The sequence below is a fragment of the Sceloporus occidentalis genome, unplaced genomic scaffold (assembly GCF_023333645.1).
Source record: "Sceloporus occidentalis isolate IW3139 unplaced genomic scaffold, rSceOcc1.0.p SCAF_199, whole genome shotgun sequence".
In the NCBI taxonomy this organism is placed as follows: domain Eukaryota; kingdom Metazoa; phylum Chordata; class Lepidosauria; order Squamata; family Phrynosomatidae; genus Sceloporus; species Sceloporus occidentalis.
Genome location: NW_028317179.1, coordinates 845,738 through 865,635, shown reverse-complemented (window position 1 = coordinate 865,635; position 19,898 = coordinate 845,738). Strand labels below are relative to the sequence as shown.

At 44.0% G+C, this 19,898-nt stretch overlaps 2 protein-coding genes across 4 annotated transcripts; both read left to right on the top strand.

Annotated features, from left to right (window-relative positions):
- Window positions 1-283: 283 nt before the first annotated feature.
- On the top strand, window positions 284-7,875 carry LOC149278165 (BRO1 domain-containing protein BROX). 3 transcript variants are annotated; one of them, XM_089502253.1, is made up of 12 exons: window positions 284-384; window positions 1,085-1,191; window positions 1,365-1,461; window positions 1,776-1,871; window positions 3,142-3,214; window positions 3,537-3,642; window positions 4,842-4,931; window positions 5,359-5,444; window positions 6,189-6,270; window positions 6,478-6,628; window positions 7,049-7,208; window positions 7,789-7,875. In XM_089502253.1, exons 1-12 carry the CDS (start codon window positions 284-286, stop codon window positions 7,873-7,875), a joined length of 1,236 nt encoding a protein of 411 aa, XP_089358379.1. The 3 variants fall into 3 exon arrangements, with proteins under 3 accessions (XP_089358379.1, XP_089358380.1, XP_089358381.1); XM_089502254.1 differs by lacking the exon at window positions 1,776-1,871; XM_089502255.1 differs by lacking the exon at window positions 7,049-7,208 and having other exon boundaries at window positions 7,789-7,816.
- Window positions 7,876-13,072: 5,197 nt separating this feature from the next.
- Window positions 13,073-15,848, top strand: LOC149278164 (protein FAM177B-like). Its single transcript, XM_089502274.1, has 5 exons — window positions 13,073-13,096; window positions 13,717-13,857; window positions 14,188-14,254; window positions 14,707-14,804; window positions 15,657-15,848. The coding sequence occupies exons 1-5, from the start codon at window positions 13,073-13,075 to the stop codon at window positions 15,846-15,848; spliced, it is 522 nt and encodes a 173-aa protein (XP_089358400.1).
- The last annotated feature ends 4,050 nt before the right edge of the window (window positions 15,849-19,898 follow it).

Below are 19,898 nucleotides of genomic sequence, written 5' to 3'. Positions count from 1 at the left end.
TTAAGCAATTTGTCTCAAATTGCTTAAGCATTACGCTGGCCCAACCCGGCCGCTCTCGCAGGAGAAGCTCTCCAGAAGGTTGGTTTTTGGGGGCGCACAATAAACGTGATGCTTTATCTCACAATGTACAATGAGGTACGATGAACTTCATCTACAATTAGCCGATCATCCCTGATGTAGTCTATTACAACGTCCTTTATTCTATCACTTACTGTTTCTTAAGACAAGTTGTGTTTGACTTTCTAGAAGCCGCGCAGGTCCTGAGGAAGGATAATCCATCGCAATGACCCACTGGTTTCATCGTAACCCCCTGAAAGCGACCGCTCCGGTTTCCTTTAATTACTATGGCGTGGCATCCACACCGGCCGCGTCAAAGATCTGCAGGTGAGCTCCTCCGCGCCGCCCGCGTTTCCGCCCGCGTTTCGGCGTTTGCATCGTGATGGACGCAAAAATTCTCATAAATTTTTTTAAAAGTTGTTTTCACTTTTTAAATTATTAAAAGTAAGGCTTCAAAATCTTGCACTGATTTCTTTTTAAAAAGCAAACAAAAAAAACCAGTTCGTGTTTGAATAATATAATGTGCTCAGGCCGCTGTATATCAGCCGTTTGTATGAGTTCTCGCTCTGTTATCTGTGCCCCGATCTACTAAACGCCCGACTCCTTATGAACAATGAAATGTTTTAATCATTCAGCTGGACGCTCTGACTAATGAGAGTCTATAGAGGAACGGACTTCATTAGCATTGCCATAAAGCATCAGCTCAGTGTGGTGTTTAGCAGGGAAAGTCGCCCAAAATATCACATGACTGACAGCAACGGCGGCTCCAGGTCTGCAGATAAACGGAGTTTATTGGAACAAAATGAGATAAAACCAGGTTTCTGTCGGTGCGACCGACATTACTTTATACAGCGCTGGGGGTTATTACTGTATACAGCGTTGGGGTTATATTACTGTATACAGCGCTGGGGTGGGTTATTAATGTATACAGCGCTTGGGGGTATATTACAGTATACAGCGCTTGGGGTTAATAGTGAATACAGCACTGGTGGAGTTATGACTTCATACATCACCTATTTTTCTGCAGTGATTTAAGAGCCTCTAGAGCGCGCCTTCTGGAACTATTCACGGATATCACCTGCAATCCTGAAATGATGAAGAATGCGACAGATGCCTACCTCTCCCTCTTAGTGGGTAAGCACTGGTGGCCGTTACTAACTCTTTAGTTGCCCTTAACCCCTTAATGACAAAGCCCGTACATGTACAGGCTCAAAATGCATTGTTTCCAATGGGTTTAGGGACCGCCCATTGTCCTTAAGGGGTTAATGACACAAATCAGAATCTTACCTAAATCTCTCTAATTCAAGGCTTCATTAACTCATTGGATGGGGGAACCGACGACAACAAGCTGCGATACATGCAAAACTTCAAATGGACGGACACCCTGCAAGGCAATGTCCCCAGGTATTCTAATTTATCATGTGATACATAAAGGGATTCAACCAAATTGGGTTCATTACATGTTTCTATGTAGTTCAGGAAAACTTCAGAAAAACATATAAGCCGTAAAATCGTGTAAATAAATTATTCCCAAACATGGGGATTGGTCCCGTTTTCTTACATGTTCGTCCGGTTGCGAACGCAGTGATGTCTTCTCTTTCCTTTCATAATTTATTTTTGTTCTTTGACTGATATTGAGTAAGTTGAATGTATTTTGTCGCAGTGAGCAATCTCTGTCTACTATGCATCTTGTTTTTTTTTCCGTCACCCTCATGTAGCGCTCAGCAAGATGCCGTTTTCGAGTTGGTGTCCATTGGATTCAACGTAGCCCTCTGGTACACAAAATACGCCTCGCGATTAGCTGGCAAAGAAGGGTAAGTTTACTAATTAACCAGCGTTATAACACTTCAGTCCTGCGCAGGCGCGAGTAAGAGGGCCATTTACTGAACTATCCAACTTTACTTATAAATGGCCGATCCTAGTGACCCTCTCCTGCACGTCCGTCCTTTATAATGTATATTATAAGTGCGCCTAACACGGTATAGACTGACACTCAAAGGTTTGGGGTCACTTAGAAACGTCCTTGTTTTTGAAAGAAAAGCAGATTTTGTCCATTAAAATCACATGAAATGGATCCGAAATCCAGCGCAGACGGGGTTAATGTTGTAAATGACTATTGTAGCTGAAAACGGCTGATTTTTAATGGATTCTCTTCATAGGCGTGCAGAGACCCTTTATCACTCCCATCACTCCTGTGTTCCAATGGCCCTTTATCACTCCCATCACTCCTGTGTTCCAATGGCCCTTTATCACTCCCATCACTCCTGTGTTCCAATGGCCCTTTATCACTCCTGTGTTCCAATGGCCCTTTATCACTCCCATCACTCCTGTGTTCCAACGGCTCTTTATCACTCCCATCACTCCTGTGTTCCAATGGCCCTTTATCACTCCCATCACTCCTGTGTTCCAATGGCCCTTTATCGCTCCCATCACTCCTGTGTTCCAATGGCCCTTTATCACTCCCATCACTCCTGTGTTCCAATGGCCCTTTATCACTCCCATCACTCCTGTGTTCCAACGGCTCTTTATCACTCCCATCACTCCTGTGTTCCAATGGCCCTTTATCACTCCCGTCACTCCTGTGTTCCAATGGCCCTTTATCACTCCCATCACTCCTGTGTTCCAATGGCCCTTTATCACTCCCATCACTCCTGTGTTCCAATGGCTCTTTATCACTCCCATCACTCCCATGTTCCCATGGCCCTTTATCACTCCCGTCACTCCTGTGTTCCAATGGCTCTTTATCACTCCCATCACTCCCATGTTCCCATGGCCCTTTATCACTCCCATCACTCCCGTGTTCCAATGGCCCTTTATCACTCCCATCACTCCCGTGTTCCAATGGCCCTTTATCACTCCCATCACTCCTGTGTTCCAATGGCACATTGTGTTCGCTGATCCACGTTGAAGTATAAAATGATAACTGATGGTTAGAAACCTTACAATTATGGTACATCCAGAAATGTCCATGAAAATAGCTGAGTGACCCCAAACGGCAGTGTAGATGACGAAGGGACACTTAATGGGGGCAAACTTTTCACCTGTGCGTTCATTCAGATGATTCTCTCGTTGAATCTGTCGCAGTGTTACGGAGGACGAGGCCAAAGATGTTCACAAGAGTCTGAAAATCGCAGCTGGTATTTTCAAGCACTTGAAGGTAATAACAGCTTCTGTTCTGTTCGACTGCAATTCATTTCCCCCCCATAGTAAATGTTCATGCGCTTTATGAATACTTCTGTAAATGTTTTTATTTTGAATATTTTAAATATGTATATTTTACAGCATTCCTAATTCTCACAGCTATCTAGAACCTGTTCATTGTGTCCATTTATGCAGTAATATAAAAAAAAAAAACCCTCCTAACACATCATCCTTTGGCATTGTGGCCACTATTTCCGCACCTGCGTGTTAGGCCAGGGTGACCGAAGGCCCGTTGTAACAAAACATATTAATGAAAAATATTTTTCCTCCCCTTACAGGAAAGTCACATCCCAAAACTGATCTCGCCAGTGGAAAAAGGCAGAGATTTGGAAAGTAGAGTGATGGACGCTTATATCATTCAGTGCCAGGCAGAGGCACAAGAAGGTATCGCTCCAAATTTTCTTTTAGTATTGGGTAGCAGGGCAATTATTTCCAGACTTTAATGTAATATCGCTGATGGTTTATGCTTAAAGAAATTCAAATGATTAAACATCATGAGAATGTTCTTTTCCTAATTTGAGACGTTAAGTCACAAATCTAAACCCATGAGTACCGTTTGTAACTAAAAATCGGACTATAGCTTCACTACTGTTCAAAAGTTTGGGGTCACTCAGCTGTTTTCACAGAAAACAAGGACATTTCTGGCTGTAACATAATCGCAAAAGGGTTTTCTAACCATCAATTAGCTTTTAAAACTTTGATCAGCGAACACAACGTGCCATTGGAACACAGGAGTGATGGGAGTGATAAAGGGCCATTGGAACACAGGAGTGACGGGATTGATAAAGGGCCATTGGAACACAGGAGTGACGGGATTGATAAAGGGCCATTGGAACACAGGAGTGATGGGAGTGATAAAGGGCCATTGGAACCCAGGAGTGATGGGAGTGATAAAGGGCCATTGGAACACAGGAGTGATGGGAGTGATAAAGGGACATTGGAACCCAGGAGTGATGGGAGTGATAAAGGGCCATTGGAACCCAGGAGTGATAGGAGTGATAAAGGGCCATTGGAACCCAGGAGTGATAGGAGTGATAAAGGGCCATTGGAACCCAGGAGTGATGGGAGTGATAAAGGGCCATTGGAACACAGGAGTGATGGGAGTGATAAAGGGCCATTGGAACACAGGGGTGATGGAAGTGATAAAGGGCCATTGGAACACAGGGGTGATGGAAGTGATAAAGGGCCTCTGTATGCCTATGAAGAAATCAGCAGTTTCCAGCTACAATAGTCATTCACATCATTAACCCCGTCTGCGCTGGATTTCTCATCCATTTTATGTTATTTCCATGGACAAAATTTGCTTTCCTTTGGAAACAAGGAAATTTCTAACCGACCCCAAACTTATGAACGGTAGTGTATGTTTCACTTAACTTCACTCTGTTCCAACGCAACAGAAATACGAGGATTGCCTGAATATGAAAGAAATCCCTAATTTGAAATAGTGGAAACGCAAATCGCCGAGAGCTCTCGTTAGCTTCCAGTTGTGATTAGCGTTTAAACGGAAAGACTTGATCTGTTCTGTAACGGTAATCCGGAAGCATTAAGAATGTATTTTTCATGATTAATCCTCCTTGTTGCAGTGACCATCGCCCGCGCCATAGAACTGAAGCACAATGCTGGTCTGATAGCTGCTCTGGCCCACGAAACCGCCAACTTCTATCAGCGAGTCGGTGCGTACATCGCTTACGTTACATGTAATGACTTACTGAGAAAAGAAGCGGGTTTGAGATCTATTACAACAAGAGGTCATAGTCTAAAAGTATAGATCAAGGAGCTTAGATGTAATGTAAGGAAGCTTTGGGTTACTCAGATAGCTGTGGATAAGTGGAACTGCTTCTTAGCAGAAGTGGTAGAGGCTCATTCAGTGAGATCATTTTCAACATTTATATTTATTCAAAGTAAATCATTATCAGCTTATTCGCATATACCTTTACTGCCCTTTCTCTGGTAGGGGCCGTGATAGTTCGATCAGAGAACTCATAGAGTCTGACGAGCTTTATATTCCGATCAGTGAAAAATAAACCTCTGCGTAAATGGAGCTGATCAGTGATTCCTTTAACAAACGCGCTCGGGGTCGTTCTTTGTCTTTCTGTGCAGACCACACGCTCTCCAGCCTAGACCCGGCTTACATAGCAAAGTGGAGGAGCTACATCCAGCTGAAGATGTGCTTCTACATGGCTTACGTGAGTAATGATACAGAACGTGTTAGTCGGTGACAAACAATCCCGATTAGAGGAACCCTAAAGGCCCTTGAGAACCATAAACGAGGATTTCCGCTCCCAACAGTAGTTCCCGGACATTACTATATATATATTGGGGCAGTTTTGATTAAAAAAAACTGAGAACAGCTGGTCGTATGATGATAAATATAACCCCACGCTCTTATTTTGAGAATTTTAATGAACTCCCCTAACCTTTTATGTACCAAGGGCTTTCTGGTCCATGGGGGATACGCCTAGGAACACCATGCCCCACAACATAAAAATTGCTCAAACACTGCGCCTCTTTCCCCAAGATCTTCTATTCTGTGCCAGCAACCTGTTCACCGTGGTTTAAAGGTGCTGTTCCACTTAACAAAACACTTATTATTCTCACTAGAACAAGCAAACACAGCTTAGCAGATCTGGCATTTTTTTTTTTCTTTCAAGAACTAAAACTATTATTTCAGTTTTCACGGTGACAGCCTATCATGGCCTGCTTTTCTGTCACATGATATGTTCGTGACCGTACTTATGAATGGGGCAGCGTTTCACACAGCCGAATAGTTGTTTCCAGGAGGCCTGGGCTTTTAAACGTTGCATTTAGCTACAAAAAGTACTACATTCAGTAAAATACATGGAACTTAACATTTTTAATACTTTGCTGTCATTTGCCCATGGATTTGTGTATTGATGATGAAATCGCTGTATATCTGCTCCCCCTCGCAGGCGTTCTGCTACCACGGCGAGACCCTGCTGTCCGGGGATAAGTGCGGCGAAGCCATAAGGTCGCTGCAGGAAGCCGAAAAGTGTAAGTAGAGCCGGCGGATGGAGAGAAGTACAAAGAGACGGCTTAGAAAGACATAAAAGTATCTCGGCATCGGGCTGAAAATCTAATGTCACAAGTAATAATTAAATAAGAGTGAAAGGAGTGTGCAAACATTAGCTCCGGGTGTACAGTGTTAATGTTTGCCGTCCGCTATGGTTTTTTTATTTAATATGGTATGTTTTTCTGTAGTTTACGGCAAGGCGGAAGCATTGTGTAAAGAATACGGCCAGACCAAGGGCCCCGGAACCACAGCAAAACCGTCCGGGCATCTCTTCTTCAGGAAGCTCGGAGCTGTGGTTAAAAACACCCTGGAAAAATGCCAGCGAGAGAACGGCTTTATGTAAGTAAAGGGCTAGCGGCATCTGGCAATTCTCTGATAGTCGCCCAAGTATTCTCAGGGGGTCACTGAATTGAAGGCTGAACCTAGAAGGTACAGGAATGGCCGCGGTGTATTATATAGTACTGGACTGGCTCCAAATAAAGACAAACGCTTTGCCTGGAAGCACCGCGTCTCTACCAGGTGCCCCCGCAGACAGCAGATCCTCCGTAAATCTAATTTACAGAGCATCCAACAACGCTGATAACCAGGATCTAATGTTTCAAATAAAAGTGATCTTTATGCCAGTCGTAATACACCTTTCTCTCTTCCTGTTGTCTAAAGCACCTTTTGTGCCTGGCCATGTAACCGAGAAGCCTTTCTGAGCGCGGTGTGTATCGCATTTCATTTCTGTTTCCAATAAACAATTACTCTGCTTTCTAGTTACTTCCAAAAAGTGCCACCCCAGGCCCCGGAGCTGGAGCTCAAAGCAAACTATGGTCTCGTGGAGCCCGTGCCTTTCGAACTCCCCGCTATTAGCCCGCTGTGGACTCCGGAAACTCACGCGGGTTTCGACCTTACCAAGCGACCAAAAGATAATGGCGTAAGGAATAGGACATACTCCTCTCTGTGGCAGCTGTTTGAGTGTTTTTCACCCCAGAGTTTGCCAGCATTCACTAAAGACCAACAAGTCAACAGAATGACCTTGACATACGAGAGGGAAATGCCCAAACAGATCTGGCGTAGTGAATTTCCGCCACGCCGGCTCCCTGTGCCAAGTTCCCATTGACGTTAATTAAAAAATCAAGTCGGGGAAAGTTAAATTTCTATTTGCCGTGCTGAAATTCAAAAGTTAGTTTCTAAGCCATTTATGAGAGTTTGTTTTCATTGGCTGACACTGAATGTAAAATGATGAATGATGAAGACATTGTCTAATTCCTATAATTTGACAATAGGCTTATCACAGGAAAATCAAGCCACTTTAATACTGTCACTCTGCGTTAGTAACTTGAGGTCAGATTATATAGGGGTTTTTTTGTTTTGGTTTTTTTTTTTACTCTCCCCCGCACGTAACAATTTAGTGAATAATCCCCCAACACATTACTATTTAGCCTACATAAGTGCTTGGTGCTCTGTACTTTTAATGCACCGGTACGATCCTAAAGTAGTATTTTTCTTTTCAGGCTAAACCCAAAAAAGAAGAAGAAGTGAAACCAGTGAAGGAACCCGACATAAAACCGCAGAAGGACAGCGGGTGTCAAATTTCGTGATGTCATGCATTGACGCGTTCTGACATTGAGGCGACAGAACTGCCTCCGCACGATTCAGCAGACCGTGGCATTCCATGTGGCATCCTGAGTCCCGTCTGCCTCCCCCGTGTAAAATGCTTGCCTACTGTATAGATATCCTATAGCGAGCCGTCTACCTGCAGCAAGCTGTCTCTTAGCAATTACGTCTGTAAACGAACACAAACTTGAGATTCCGATTGCGCTCTTTTTTTTCTTTTTCATAGCCTTCCGATGATTCAATAACTCGTTTTAACAAGAAATCCGATAAGTTAACATATAAATAGGGAACTATAATATATAAACAAAGTATATGTACATTCTTACTTTTTGATGACACTAACTAAATTTGTATTTACTCAACCCTGAGTTTTATTTAGCATGTGTGTATTGGAGGGTAGTGCCGTGAGTGTGTGTGTGTGCGCGTGCGGTGTGTGTGTTCGGTGTGTGTGCGTTAGGTGGTAGGACCTGCACTTATGGAACCTTGTCCTCTCACTACAGTTCCTTGAGAGAAGAGCTTAACTAATGAGATTAGGCAATGCGATGGCATATTTTATAGCCCAAAATGTTTGGTTATGTGCTGTATAGCATATTTGAGGTTTAAACATTTTTGCCAGATTATCACAAATAAGTCTGTCCTATAAAATATATTACTTTTGACATAGTTTTTTGTTTTTAATGAAAGCAGTATGTTGGAGTATGATTGCTGTACTTGATTTATTGCACATCCCACTTCCATGCTATATCACCAACGGCATGTGCTGTGGACACCCGACCATCACACCTGTATAAGATTGGTGGACATCCCATTCCAAACCAATGCGTATTGATTTGGAGTTGTGCACCCCTTCTTTGCAGCTACTCTTCTGGAAATACTTTCCATGGGATTGTGTAGTAGAGTCGGGATGTAGGAGCGGTGGAATATGCCTTGAAGTAAATCAGAAATACCCCAATGGTGCCACCCTGGGGGATTTGTCACATTATAACCAACTAAAGGAAGTTCCAAATCGTGAAATATCAGAAAAATAAGACAAGCACCTACCAGGCTCAAAAACAATGGATGACTATAAGCCTGAAGACAGTTGGAGAGACTTGGGATATCTTTCAACCACCTCAATATCTATAAAAGCTTCTAATCTATTTATCAGCTTCTTAAAGATGTCACCAGAGAGCATGCCTTTCTCCAAGACTACTTTCATCATGTCAGATGGTTGTGAGAGTAATACAGTTTCTAGGTTGCTCTTACAGTCTAACTATACTACAGCTATTCCACCGCCCCTACACCCTGACTATACTACAGCTATCCACCGCTCCTACATCTCGAGTCTACTACAGCTATCCCACCACTCCTATGCTCCTAGCTATTCCACCGCTCCTACACCCTGACTATACTACAGCTGATCCACTGCTCCTACATCTCGAGTCTACTACAGCTATCCCACCACTCCTATGCTCCTAGCTATTTCATCGCTCCTACACCCTGACTATACTGCAGCTATTCCACCGCTCCTACATCCCGACTCTACTACAGCTATTCGACCGTTCCTACATCCCGTCTCTACTACAGCTATTCCACCACTCTTACACCCTGACTCTACTACAGCTATTCCACCGCTCCTACACCCTGACTATACTGCAGCTATTCCACCGCTCCTACATCCCGACTCTACTACAGCTATTCCACCGTTCCTACATCCCGACTGAACTACAGCTATTCCACCGCTCCTACACCCTGACTCTACTACAGCTATTCCACCGCTCCTACATCCTGACTATACTGCAGCTATTCCACCGCTCCTACATCCCGACTCTACTACAGCTATTCCACCATTCCTACATCCCGACTCTACTACAGCTATTCCACCGCTCCTACATCCCGACTCTACTACAGCTATTCCACCGCTCCTACACCCTGACTCTACTACAGCTATTCCACCGCTCCTACACCCTGACTATACTGCAGCTATTCCACCGCTCCTACATCCCGACTCTACTACAGCTATTCCACCGCTCCTACACCCTGACTATACTGCAGCTATTCCACCGCTCTTACATCCCGACTCTACTACAGCTATTCGACCGTTCCTACATCCCGTCTCTACTACTGCTATTCCACCACTCTTACACCCTGACTCTACTACAGCTATTCCACCGCTCCTACACCCTGACTATACTGCAGCTATTCCACCGCTCCTACATCCCGACTCTACTACAGCTATTCCACCGTTCCTACATCCCGACTGAACTACAGCTATTCCACCGCTCCTACACCCTGACTCTACTACAGCTATTCCACCGCTCCTACATCCTGACTATACTGCAGCTATTCCACCGCTCCTACATCCCGACTCTACTACAGCTATTCCACCATTCCTACATCCCGACTCTACTACAGCTATTCCACCGCTCCTACATCCCGACTCTACTACAGCTATTCCACCGCTCCTACACCCTGACTCTACTACAGCTATTCCACCGCTCCTACACCCTGACTATACTGCAGCTATTCCACTGCTCCTACATCCCGGCTCTACAACAGATATTCCACCGCTCCTACACCCTGACTCTACTACAGCTATTCCACCGCTCCCACATTTCGACTCTACTACAGATATTCCACCGCTCCTACATCCTGGCTCTACAACAGATATTCCACCGCTCCTACATCCCGGCTCTGCAACAGATATTCCACCGCTCCTACATCCCGACTCTGCTACAGCTATTCCACCGCTCCTACATCCCAACTCTACTACAGCTATTCCACCGCTCCTACATCCCGACTCTACTACAGCTATTGCACCGCTCCTACATCCCGACTCTGCTACAGCTATGCCACCGCTCCTACATCCCGACTCTACTACAGCTATTCCACCGCTCCTACAACCCGACTGCTACAGCTATTCCACCGCTCCTACATCCCGACTCTACTACAGCTATTCCACCGTTCCTACATCCCGACTCTACTACAGCTATTCCACCGCTCCTACACCCTGACTCTACTACAGCTATTCCACCGCTCCTACATCCTGTATATACTGCAGCTATTCCACCGCTCCTACATCCCGACTCTACTACAGCTATTCCACCGCTCCTACACCCTGACTATACTGCAGCTATTCCACCGCTCCTCCACCCTGACTCTACTACAGCTATTCCACCATTCCTACATCCCGACTACTACAGCTATTCCACCGCTCCCACATCCCGGCTCTACAACAGATATTCTACCGCTCCTACATCCCGACTCTACTACAGCTATTCCACCGCTCCTACATCCCGACTCTACTACAGCTATTCCACCGCTCCTACATCCCGGCTCTACAACAGATATTCCACCGCTCCTACATCCCGACTCTACTACAGATATTCTACTGCTCCTCCACCCTGACTATACTGCAGCTATTCCACCGCTCCTACATCCCGACTCTACTACAGCTGTTCCACTGCTCCTACATCCCGGCTCTACAACAGATATTCCACCGCTCCTACATCCCGGCTCTACAACAGATATTCCACCGCTCTTACATCCCGACTCTACTATAGCTATTCCACCGCTCCTACATCCCGACTCTACTACAGATATTCCACTGCTCCTCCACCCTGACTATGCTTGACCCAGAGCTTGTTTTTCAATCAGCATAAATGCCAAATAGAACCTTCCTTATCCTTCTGCCAGAAATCAGATAAAATTCAGATTAAGAATGGGAAAAGTCTGGTCTGCCCTAAAACCAAACAAAGTAAGGGTGAGATCCGCCTCCGCAGTCCACCGGGTATAACGACACACAGACCGTGCTGTTCATTACAAGCTCTACCGGCTAGGAACGCAATGTCGCTAACAATTCAATTCTTTAGAGGAGGCAGAAAAACCCTTAGACTTCCATCATGACCTTCTATAAAGCCATCTGCTTAGTGTAAACATTTTAATTGGAATATATATATATAATAATTGGTTCCCCTTCTTTGTATAATACCACCCCCTCGGGGCCGATATCAGACAGAGCAAAAGCAAGAAAGCCTACCCTATTTCTATTTCGAAGAGGTTTATTAAGGTGAGCAGGTGGAATGGGTTTCAGTAGCCGCGAGGCTACCTTATAAAAGGTGTCGATTAAAACACCACGTGGAGAACCAGCAGGACGCTGGCGAACATTAACCAGGACAGCACTTACCTTACTTAATTCATTTCAAGGAACAGGACTGTGAACCATTCTACAGGACAGCAGGGTATTCTGAGGAAAGGTGAGACTTTTAAATGATATTCTGGAGAGTAATAATTATTTTATATATTTATATATATATATATATATATATCACTTACTTTTATGTATTTTTTTAATTCAATTAGTAGCTGCCACTACTATTAGAAGAATTATTTTATATAATTTCATCTTTTAAGCTTTTTGCTGTTTTTTATTTTATATTATCAGTTCTTGTTTGATATAGCGCCATCATGTCCCGCAGCGCTGTACAAAGGTTATACAATTCACTTCCTCGCCCGCACTTTTCTATGTTATTTTTAACTCTTTAGTAAACAGTAGTACGTACGTACACATTCTTGGGTAAAGCATAATGCGTTTCTCGTTTTGGTTTGTCGATATCAATCATTAGAATTGTCCTGGGAGAACCAGATTTATTTTTTTTCACACCTCTTTTCTGAAGCTGCGACTGCTTCACATTTAAACGGAACGGATTATAGGATAATAAAGTATATCGAAACATGGAACCTGCCACCAGATCGGCCCCCGTCTAGACCCCCATTTCTGCTGCTGTAAAGACTTAAACCTTAATCAGTCGTTGATCTTGTCTTAGACTCAGGAGCCGCTTGTTAATACCCTCACTGTATTACCCTCTACCACTTCTGCTGGGAGGCTGTTCCATTTATCTACCACCCTCTCAGTAAAGTCTGTCTTACATTACAAGTAACTTTATCAAACTTTTTTTAAATTCTTTTTTAATTTTGCTTTTGTGGTTTTGTAATCCTGGACATTGCGCTGATTCCCAGTTCCCGTCGATCCAGTTAAACCAGTGCTTTATTGTGGTCATCTACAGCCTCACGTTGTTTTGCCGCCTTGGTCCTCCCCGTAGGAGGAGGTTCAGAGACAAAGTTTCTGTAATCTAACAGCCTGACTTTCTTGTTTTTCCTCCTCGCTTTGCCGTCTTTTTAGAATCATTTGGAGTGACTGTCATGGCAGACGGTGACATCATATTGGTGAGTGGCAATCATTTATTAATGAAAATGATGTATTACATGTCATCACTAGATACGCAGTAATATTGATTCAGGGCCCCTGCGGTCCCCTGTCTGTCACGCCGTTGGTATCACGGCCAGTTAAAGGTGCTGCGCCACTTAGATATCTTCATTTTCTTCTTTCCATCGAAGGTTTTATTTCATAAAAAAACAAAACTTTTAACAAGCCTGTGTTTCTATGGCAATAGCGTCAGCCTTTGTGTCACATGGCACTTAAACATTCCCTGAAATATTATGAATGAGGCAAAATTTGGGGCATAAAATAGCACTAAGAACGACGTCCATAATGCTGCGTTTGGTTATAGCAGAGTAGGTGCGCTGAAAGTTAAATCCTGGGCCAACAAGGGGATAGACCCGAGTCAGACATATCAGATATATACTGGACATGTTCCTAAAATACCCCCAATCTTTAGCGAAGTGCATCATAACTATGGTTACTATGCCATATAACGCATTATGGACGTGTCCGCGGTTAAAGTGCCGGGTGGAGGTGGTGAGCAGCTGCTTAGGGCGCCCGTCGGTAGAAGACTCTACTTCAGATGGTGTGGGAATAGCAGGTCATACGTGATTCTCCTCCGCAGAAGGAACTTGAAAATGCGGATCGAGAAAAAGCTCCTAGGAGGATAATCTATTTTGCTAATGGAGAAACCATGGAAGAATACAGCACCGACGAAGATGAGGAAGAGGAGGAACACAGGGTAGTCTTTCAAAAGGTGGACAGGGTGAGCTTACCCATGGTGGACCTCCAGACCGTCTAAAGCCTTCACACGCAAGCTCCTGACCTTCCTTCTATAAAAGGATTCTTAATATGTCATTTTTTGGATCACAAGTTGTATAATTGCTCATAAATCAGGAGAGCGGATGGGTGGGAATGCGTCCTCTAAATACCCGTGACCTCATTGGCCGCAAAATTACTTTTTTCTAATAGCCATCAAAATAAAATAGAAATCCATATATTGTGATACGTTTGCATCCGTTCCCCGCGGATCTGCAAAGACGCTCGGTAACGGAACATATCGATCCGGTGTAACTGGTTTCCTTTTATCTTACAGACAAAGATGGATTGGGGAACGTTTGTACGATTCTGGATGCTCCGTGTGGCCACCACTGTTTTCTTTAGTAAGTCACTCAAAAGAAAACTTGCCAACAAAATTGTGAAATTGCTACACAACTTGTTGTCTCCTATTAGCATCAATTGTGCATACAATGGCTGCAGCGTCCCTTTAAACCGCCGTCACACACACCACTGAATTAACATTTTTCTAACTAAATGCAACATATGAAACTTAGACTTGAATTAGCGAACACAACGTGCCATTGGAACACAGGAGTGATGGGAGTGATAAAGGGCCATTGGAACACAGGAGTGATGGGAGTGATAAAAGGCCATTGGAACACAGGAGTGATGGGAGTGATAAAGGGTTATTGGAACACAGGAGTGATAAAGGGCCATTGGAACACAGGAGCGATGGGAGTGATAAAGGAGCGATGGGAGTGATAAAGGAGTGATGGGAGTGATGGTGCTCTGCTGAGTGACATAAAACCAACACACGCTTCTTTTTTTTCCGTAGCCTGTGAGGTTCTGGGTGGAAAGCTGGCTAACCTGTTCGGCCTGAATGAACCCAAGTATCAGTACGCCATTGATGAATACCACAGGACATGGGATGAGGTAAACATGTGACATTGGGTTCTAGAGTCTCCATAATGAGATAATTCAGGAACGATACAACGTATATGTCTTTTTTGTATAAATATATATAAAGAAACATATCTGGGAAGCTCCAGAAATAAAAGTTTATTTCCGGGCCTTCGGGGCTGTTTACTCTCCAGACGCTACCCAGATTCTTCTGCCCACTTCTCGCCAATTTCAAGTCTATCTGGGGCTAGCCCCACCCCTATGAATAGACCTGCCCCTTTATCTTGACCACACCCCTTTCCTTCTACAGGTAGCTCCAGGGAGGCCGCTCTGGAAGCTCCCAGGCCTGAGTATATAAATTAAGGCACTGGGCCTCAATCACTTGAAACTATAGCGATCAACTATACAGCATAAAGTAAACAGGGAGGGCTGGTAAAAAGTCAGTAGAGGGGAGCTACAATTTATAATTATACAATTATAGAAGAATTGAGATTTTGTAAGAATGGCGGAAAACCAAATAATCCACAACAAATCAGTTGCAATAACATAAGAGCAAAATGGCGCTCTTTATATCTTGTCAGACTTGGTTAAATGACATTAGGTGAGAGCCGAGGCAGAGAGCCAGCAGATCCGTGGGGGGGAATACTAGCGAAAGTGTTTGGATATGATGACCAGGCGGCTCTGGCACGTTAAAGCTGGTGGCCACCAAATGACATGGCCGCACGTTCAATTTTATTTTTCCACCCCACCTGGGGAGCATGCCTACACTGTTTTTAATAATGGAGGGGCCCCATCTGAACACCTAGAGAAATCCTGCATTTTATGGGGGGGGGGTCAGCAATGATAATGCCACAAAGATCTGAACCATATATACGTTCTCCGCAGAGTGAAGAGGAGGGTGATGAAGATGAAATGGAGAGAAGGCAGACGGAGGTTCCCGATGAAACGCATCTTCTACAGACACAGCGTGTGGAATATGGCGCCATTCGCAGCTCAGACGCGAGTATTCAAACCGGAGACGCTTTTCAGCCGAATGCAGAGACGCAGCTTTCAGACAGCGCGCCTCGTGAGCAATAGAAATAGACTTCCTAAATTACGAGAGACGGTCAACACCATAGGGTTGTAACCTCATAGACCATAGATGTGGGAACGTCAGCCCTAGCAACCATTCTACTCTCCTGTTGATGTTGGATTAACATTTACATTATTTTCGGGCAACCGAGTGAGTGGAGTCCAGGAGAGAGTGGGGAGCATACGGCAGAGCGAGGTTGGGTTCAGATTGATGGACAATGGGGAGACCTTTGTTTGTGATGGTCCTCAACTGACAGAAGCTTGCCGATCTCTCCCAGCATGGGCTAAGGTTTAGAAAGAGCTAACAATTTAACATATTGTTATTATTTAATGTCATAAATAATGACCACCTGCTCATCGCCCCAGAAAACACTGAGATCCAGGGGCGGAACAATAGGGGGTGCAGCTTTTGCAGGACACCGGGGCTCGCACCACTCAAAGTGCACTGTGAGGGAGATCATAGCCCTCATAAATGCGCAACACAAGCATGGCTGGATCCAGGACAGGCAACAGGGTAATTGCTGCCACAAAGGAGTAGGGGATAAAGTACTTCGTTTCAAGGAGGAGACGGGGTTCAGTGGGGTCAAGTAATGTTGCATTGCGTGACCCAGCAGTAGTAGCCCACAGGTATGTTAGTGCCTGTGTGTGTGTTATTAGTGTGTCTGGGTATGTTATTAGTGTGTCTGTGTGTCTGGGAACGTTAGAGGGTCTGTGGGGATAATACAGGGGCTTGGGGTACATTACAGGGACTGGGGGTACATTACAGGGACTGGGGGTACATTACAGGGAGGTGAAGCAGATAACTGATGAAAATCTCAAGAGAATTTCCAAAGTACGGCCAAAATAACTTAGCTGGAAAATGTCTAGTTCAGTTTTTTATGTTTATGACTGTAAATATTTTTTTTTTATTTAAATAAATTATATTTGTATTTCTTGTTTAATCTAATTTATCTTTCTGCATGTTTGTATAATTGTTTATTGCAAAAAAAATGGGTGGCAGGGGCTACAAGTTTCCTTGCACCAGGGCCTTTTTCTCACTACTTCCGCTGCTGCTCTAATAGCACCCGCTGGTATAAAGACCGTATCCGCTATACAATATTTCATATATCACACAGCAGACTGACTGTAACGGAGTTTGGCATTTAAACAATATCAGTTATGTCTTTAACTTCAATAGCCCATTTTCCTGTATTAGCCACCACCCTACAAGGCAGCATGGTGAGTATCATAGAGGGCTGGTATCTTCTGGTCCAGGTGGGAGGTCAAGTGCCCCACATACACACTGGCACACACACTCTCACATTTACATAAACTTTAACACTTACACACTCACGCTAACATATGCTCTCTCTCTTACACACACACATTCATGGTCACGCACACTTAAACATACACATTCATGCTAACACTTACACATTCATGCTTATGCACACACTTATACATATGCTCTCACTGTAACATACACACACCCACTTGTCACCCTGCTGCGTTCCTGCTTCCCTAGGCCAGTATGAAATTGTTCACAAAGGGCTGAACTGATCTGGACCTTTGTAAAGAATTTTGGACCAGCCCGGGAGAGTCAATAACCGCCCTGTCTCTGGGGGGGAAGCCCACCCCTGGTAAGCATCATCCTCTGCCCACTTATACCTTTAACATTAACACAGCAAGAAACATTCAATAGCAACATATTCACAAAACTATGTATTAAATACAAACGTTAGTACCCTTAAATAACATACAGCTCATTAAGTGGACTTTCAGTCCTTGTAACGTTGTACACCCTGGTGGCAATGTGTGGAATTACAATTAACACAAAAGAAATGGTTTTGTATGGTTAATACCCCGCAGTGTTACACCCGTGTTCGTATCGGTATAATTTGTTAATATTTCTAGTGATTCTCTACTATATAATTTTAGCCATATGGATGTATAGGGTATTTTTTTGTTCAAATAAACTTTTTTTCGGGCTGTGTTGTTCCCGGTCTCAGAATGAACCCACGTAACACCTCAACCTTCCGTTTGCCAACTGTGGTTGTTGACAGAGCCACCCTTGGTTAGGGGAAAGCGGGTCTCCCGCCCCAGGCTCCGCCATGTCGCTGCTTACCGTTCTCCCTTACACTTCCCAGCCCTCCTGGTATCTCAGACCTGTGGAGACCATAAGCGTTAGGGAGAACAGGGCCAAAGGGGGCTCACAGCTTCAATAATCACAGACTGGATGGCAACTTGGGAACCACAGAACTAAAAAATAACACTTTACGTAAGATGTGTATTACTTTCTTCCATTGTTTGCCCTCTAAACACTTTGTACTGATCATTAAGCTTCAGATAAAGCTCATTCCTGGGCTGTTGTCGCAGGGTTGGCCTGTAATCCAAGCCGTGTTATCAGAGATCCGAGCACACGTATGCAGGATCTACAGCCACATGACAGCGGGGCACGTCTACTAAGCAAACAACATGCAACGCAGCAACGAGCCTCTTTTAAAGGGACAATAGGAACTATTTTCTATGGATCTCATTTAAAAATATGTTAAATCATGTATATTTTCTCATATATTCATTTATTTCACTTTCTTACATTTACTTTCACTTTGTTTTTGAATTACCTTCATTCCTTCGCCATATACTCACAGTGTATCCCATACATTAACACATTAACCCTTTCACCCATATTGTCTATTACCATACACAGACACTGATGCACAGGGATTCTCATACTTTAGCACATACAGGGCCAGATTGGCAACCACAAGGTGGCCCTGGCACTTTAATGATGATGTAGGCACAGCTGATGGCTGGTTATACACGGCCACACGCAATGCTTTTACGTGTGTAGCCCGTGGCCAGCCATACCCAGCCACTGGAGCAGCAGATTTAGATTCTCCTGGTCTCCGGGTCACTTTGGGGAAACTCCAGGTCGTGCTTCCCCTCCAACAATGGCGTGGGTGCAAGCAGGACCACCTACCCACATACTGCAAGGGGGACTCCAGGTAGCCGGAACCAGAGAGGTCCCATGTATGCCAGTGGCCCACCAGATATTTGTGTGTCTTATGGCCAGTCTGGGTCCAAATATATAAATAGTGGTGGCAGACAAGAACGGATTGCATCATGTAGCTGGTCCTTCTTTACTCATGTTTCAATTATTCATTCTTTATAGCTTTGTTTTTTTCCGGCTATCTACTAAATTATCTGCTCACACATATACCACCACATATATATATATATATTTAAATGGGAGGAGGTTTAATTGCACCTCCCCTAACACATTAATAAGGTTTTGGTGGCAGTATAAACTGCTTTGTGTGCCCACTATGTAGGAGGTGAGAGTAGGATCTCACCCTATTGAGAGTGTGCCTTGACGTGGCGGGTGAGCTTAATTATGCTTTGGACAATTCATATAACCAAAACCTCTCATTTATATTATGTTTTTATATTTGTTGCCAACTTTATTAGGGTGAGAAGCGCAGACAGTATTTTGTTTTTCACACATATACCCACATAACTTACATATTCGGTTACACGTGCAACATTCTCCCTCATCCCGTGTGCACATTAGCTCTCTACCACTCTCCCAGGGGCTACTAACCTTAGGCGGACCCCTTAAACCATACCTTGACACACACTCAACACCATACGCACACGCACACTAACACCTTAAACACTAACACTATTACATTTATAATGTTGGAAAGTGGGCGTGTAAACACTATCTCTCTTTTTTTCTGCAGTTTTTCTGCAGTGTAATAGATTCTGGCATCGATAGCATTGTTATCATAACTCACCCCCTAAACCGAGATAGTAACTTAGACTTATGTTATTTAAAAAGGTAAAAAAGTACAATCTCTACGATTTGGAGAATCTTTTTATTTCCATTGTTTAATAATGACAAAAACATCACAACACCTCATAGCAACAAATAAAACAGTCCGAATTGATTAGACTGAATATTAACCGGTTTGTAACATAAATGTAGGCTGTTCTGTGTATTACACAGATGTTACTTTACATAATCCGTGTATTAAGTTTCAATAAATAGAAAGCGTGATGAAAAAGACCAGC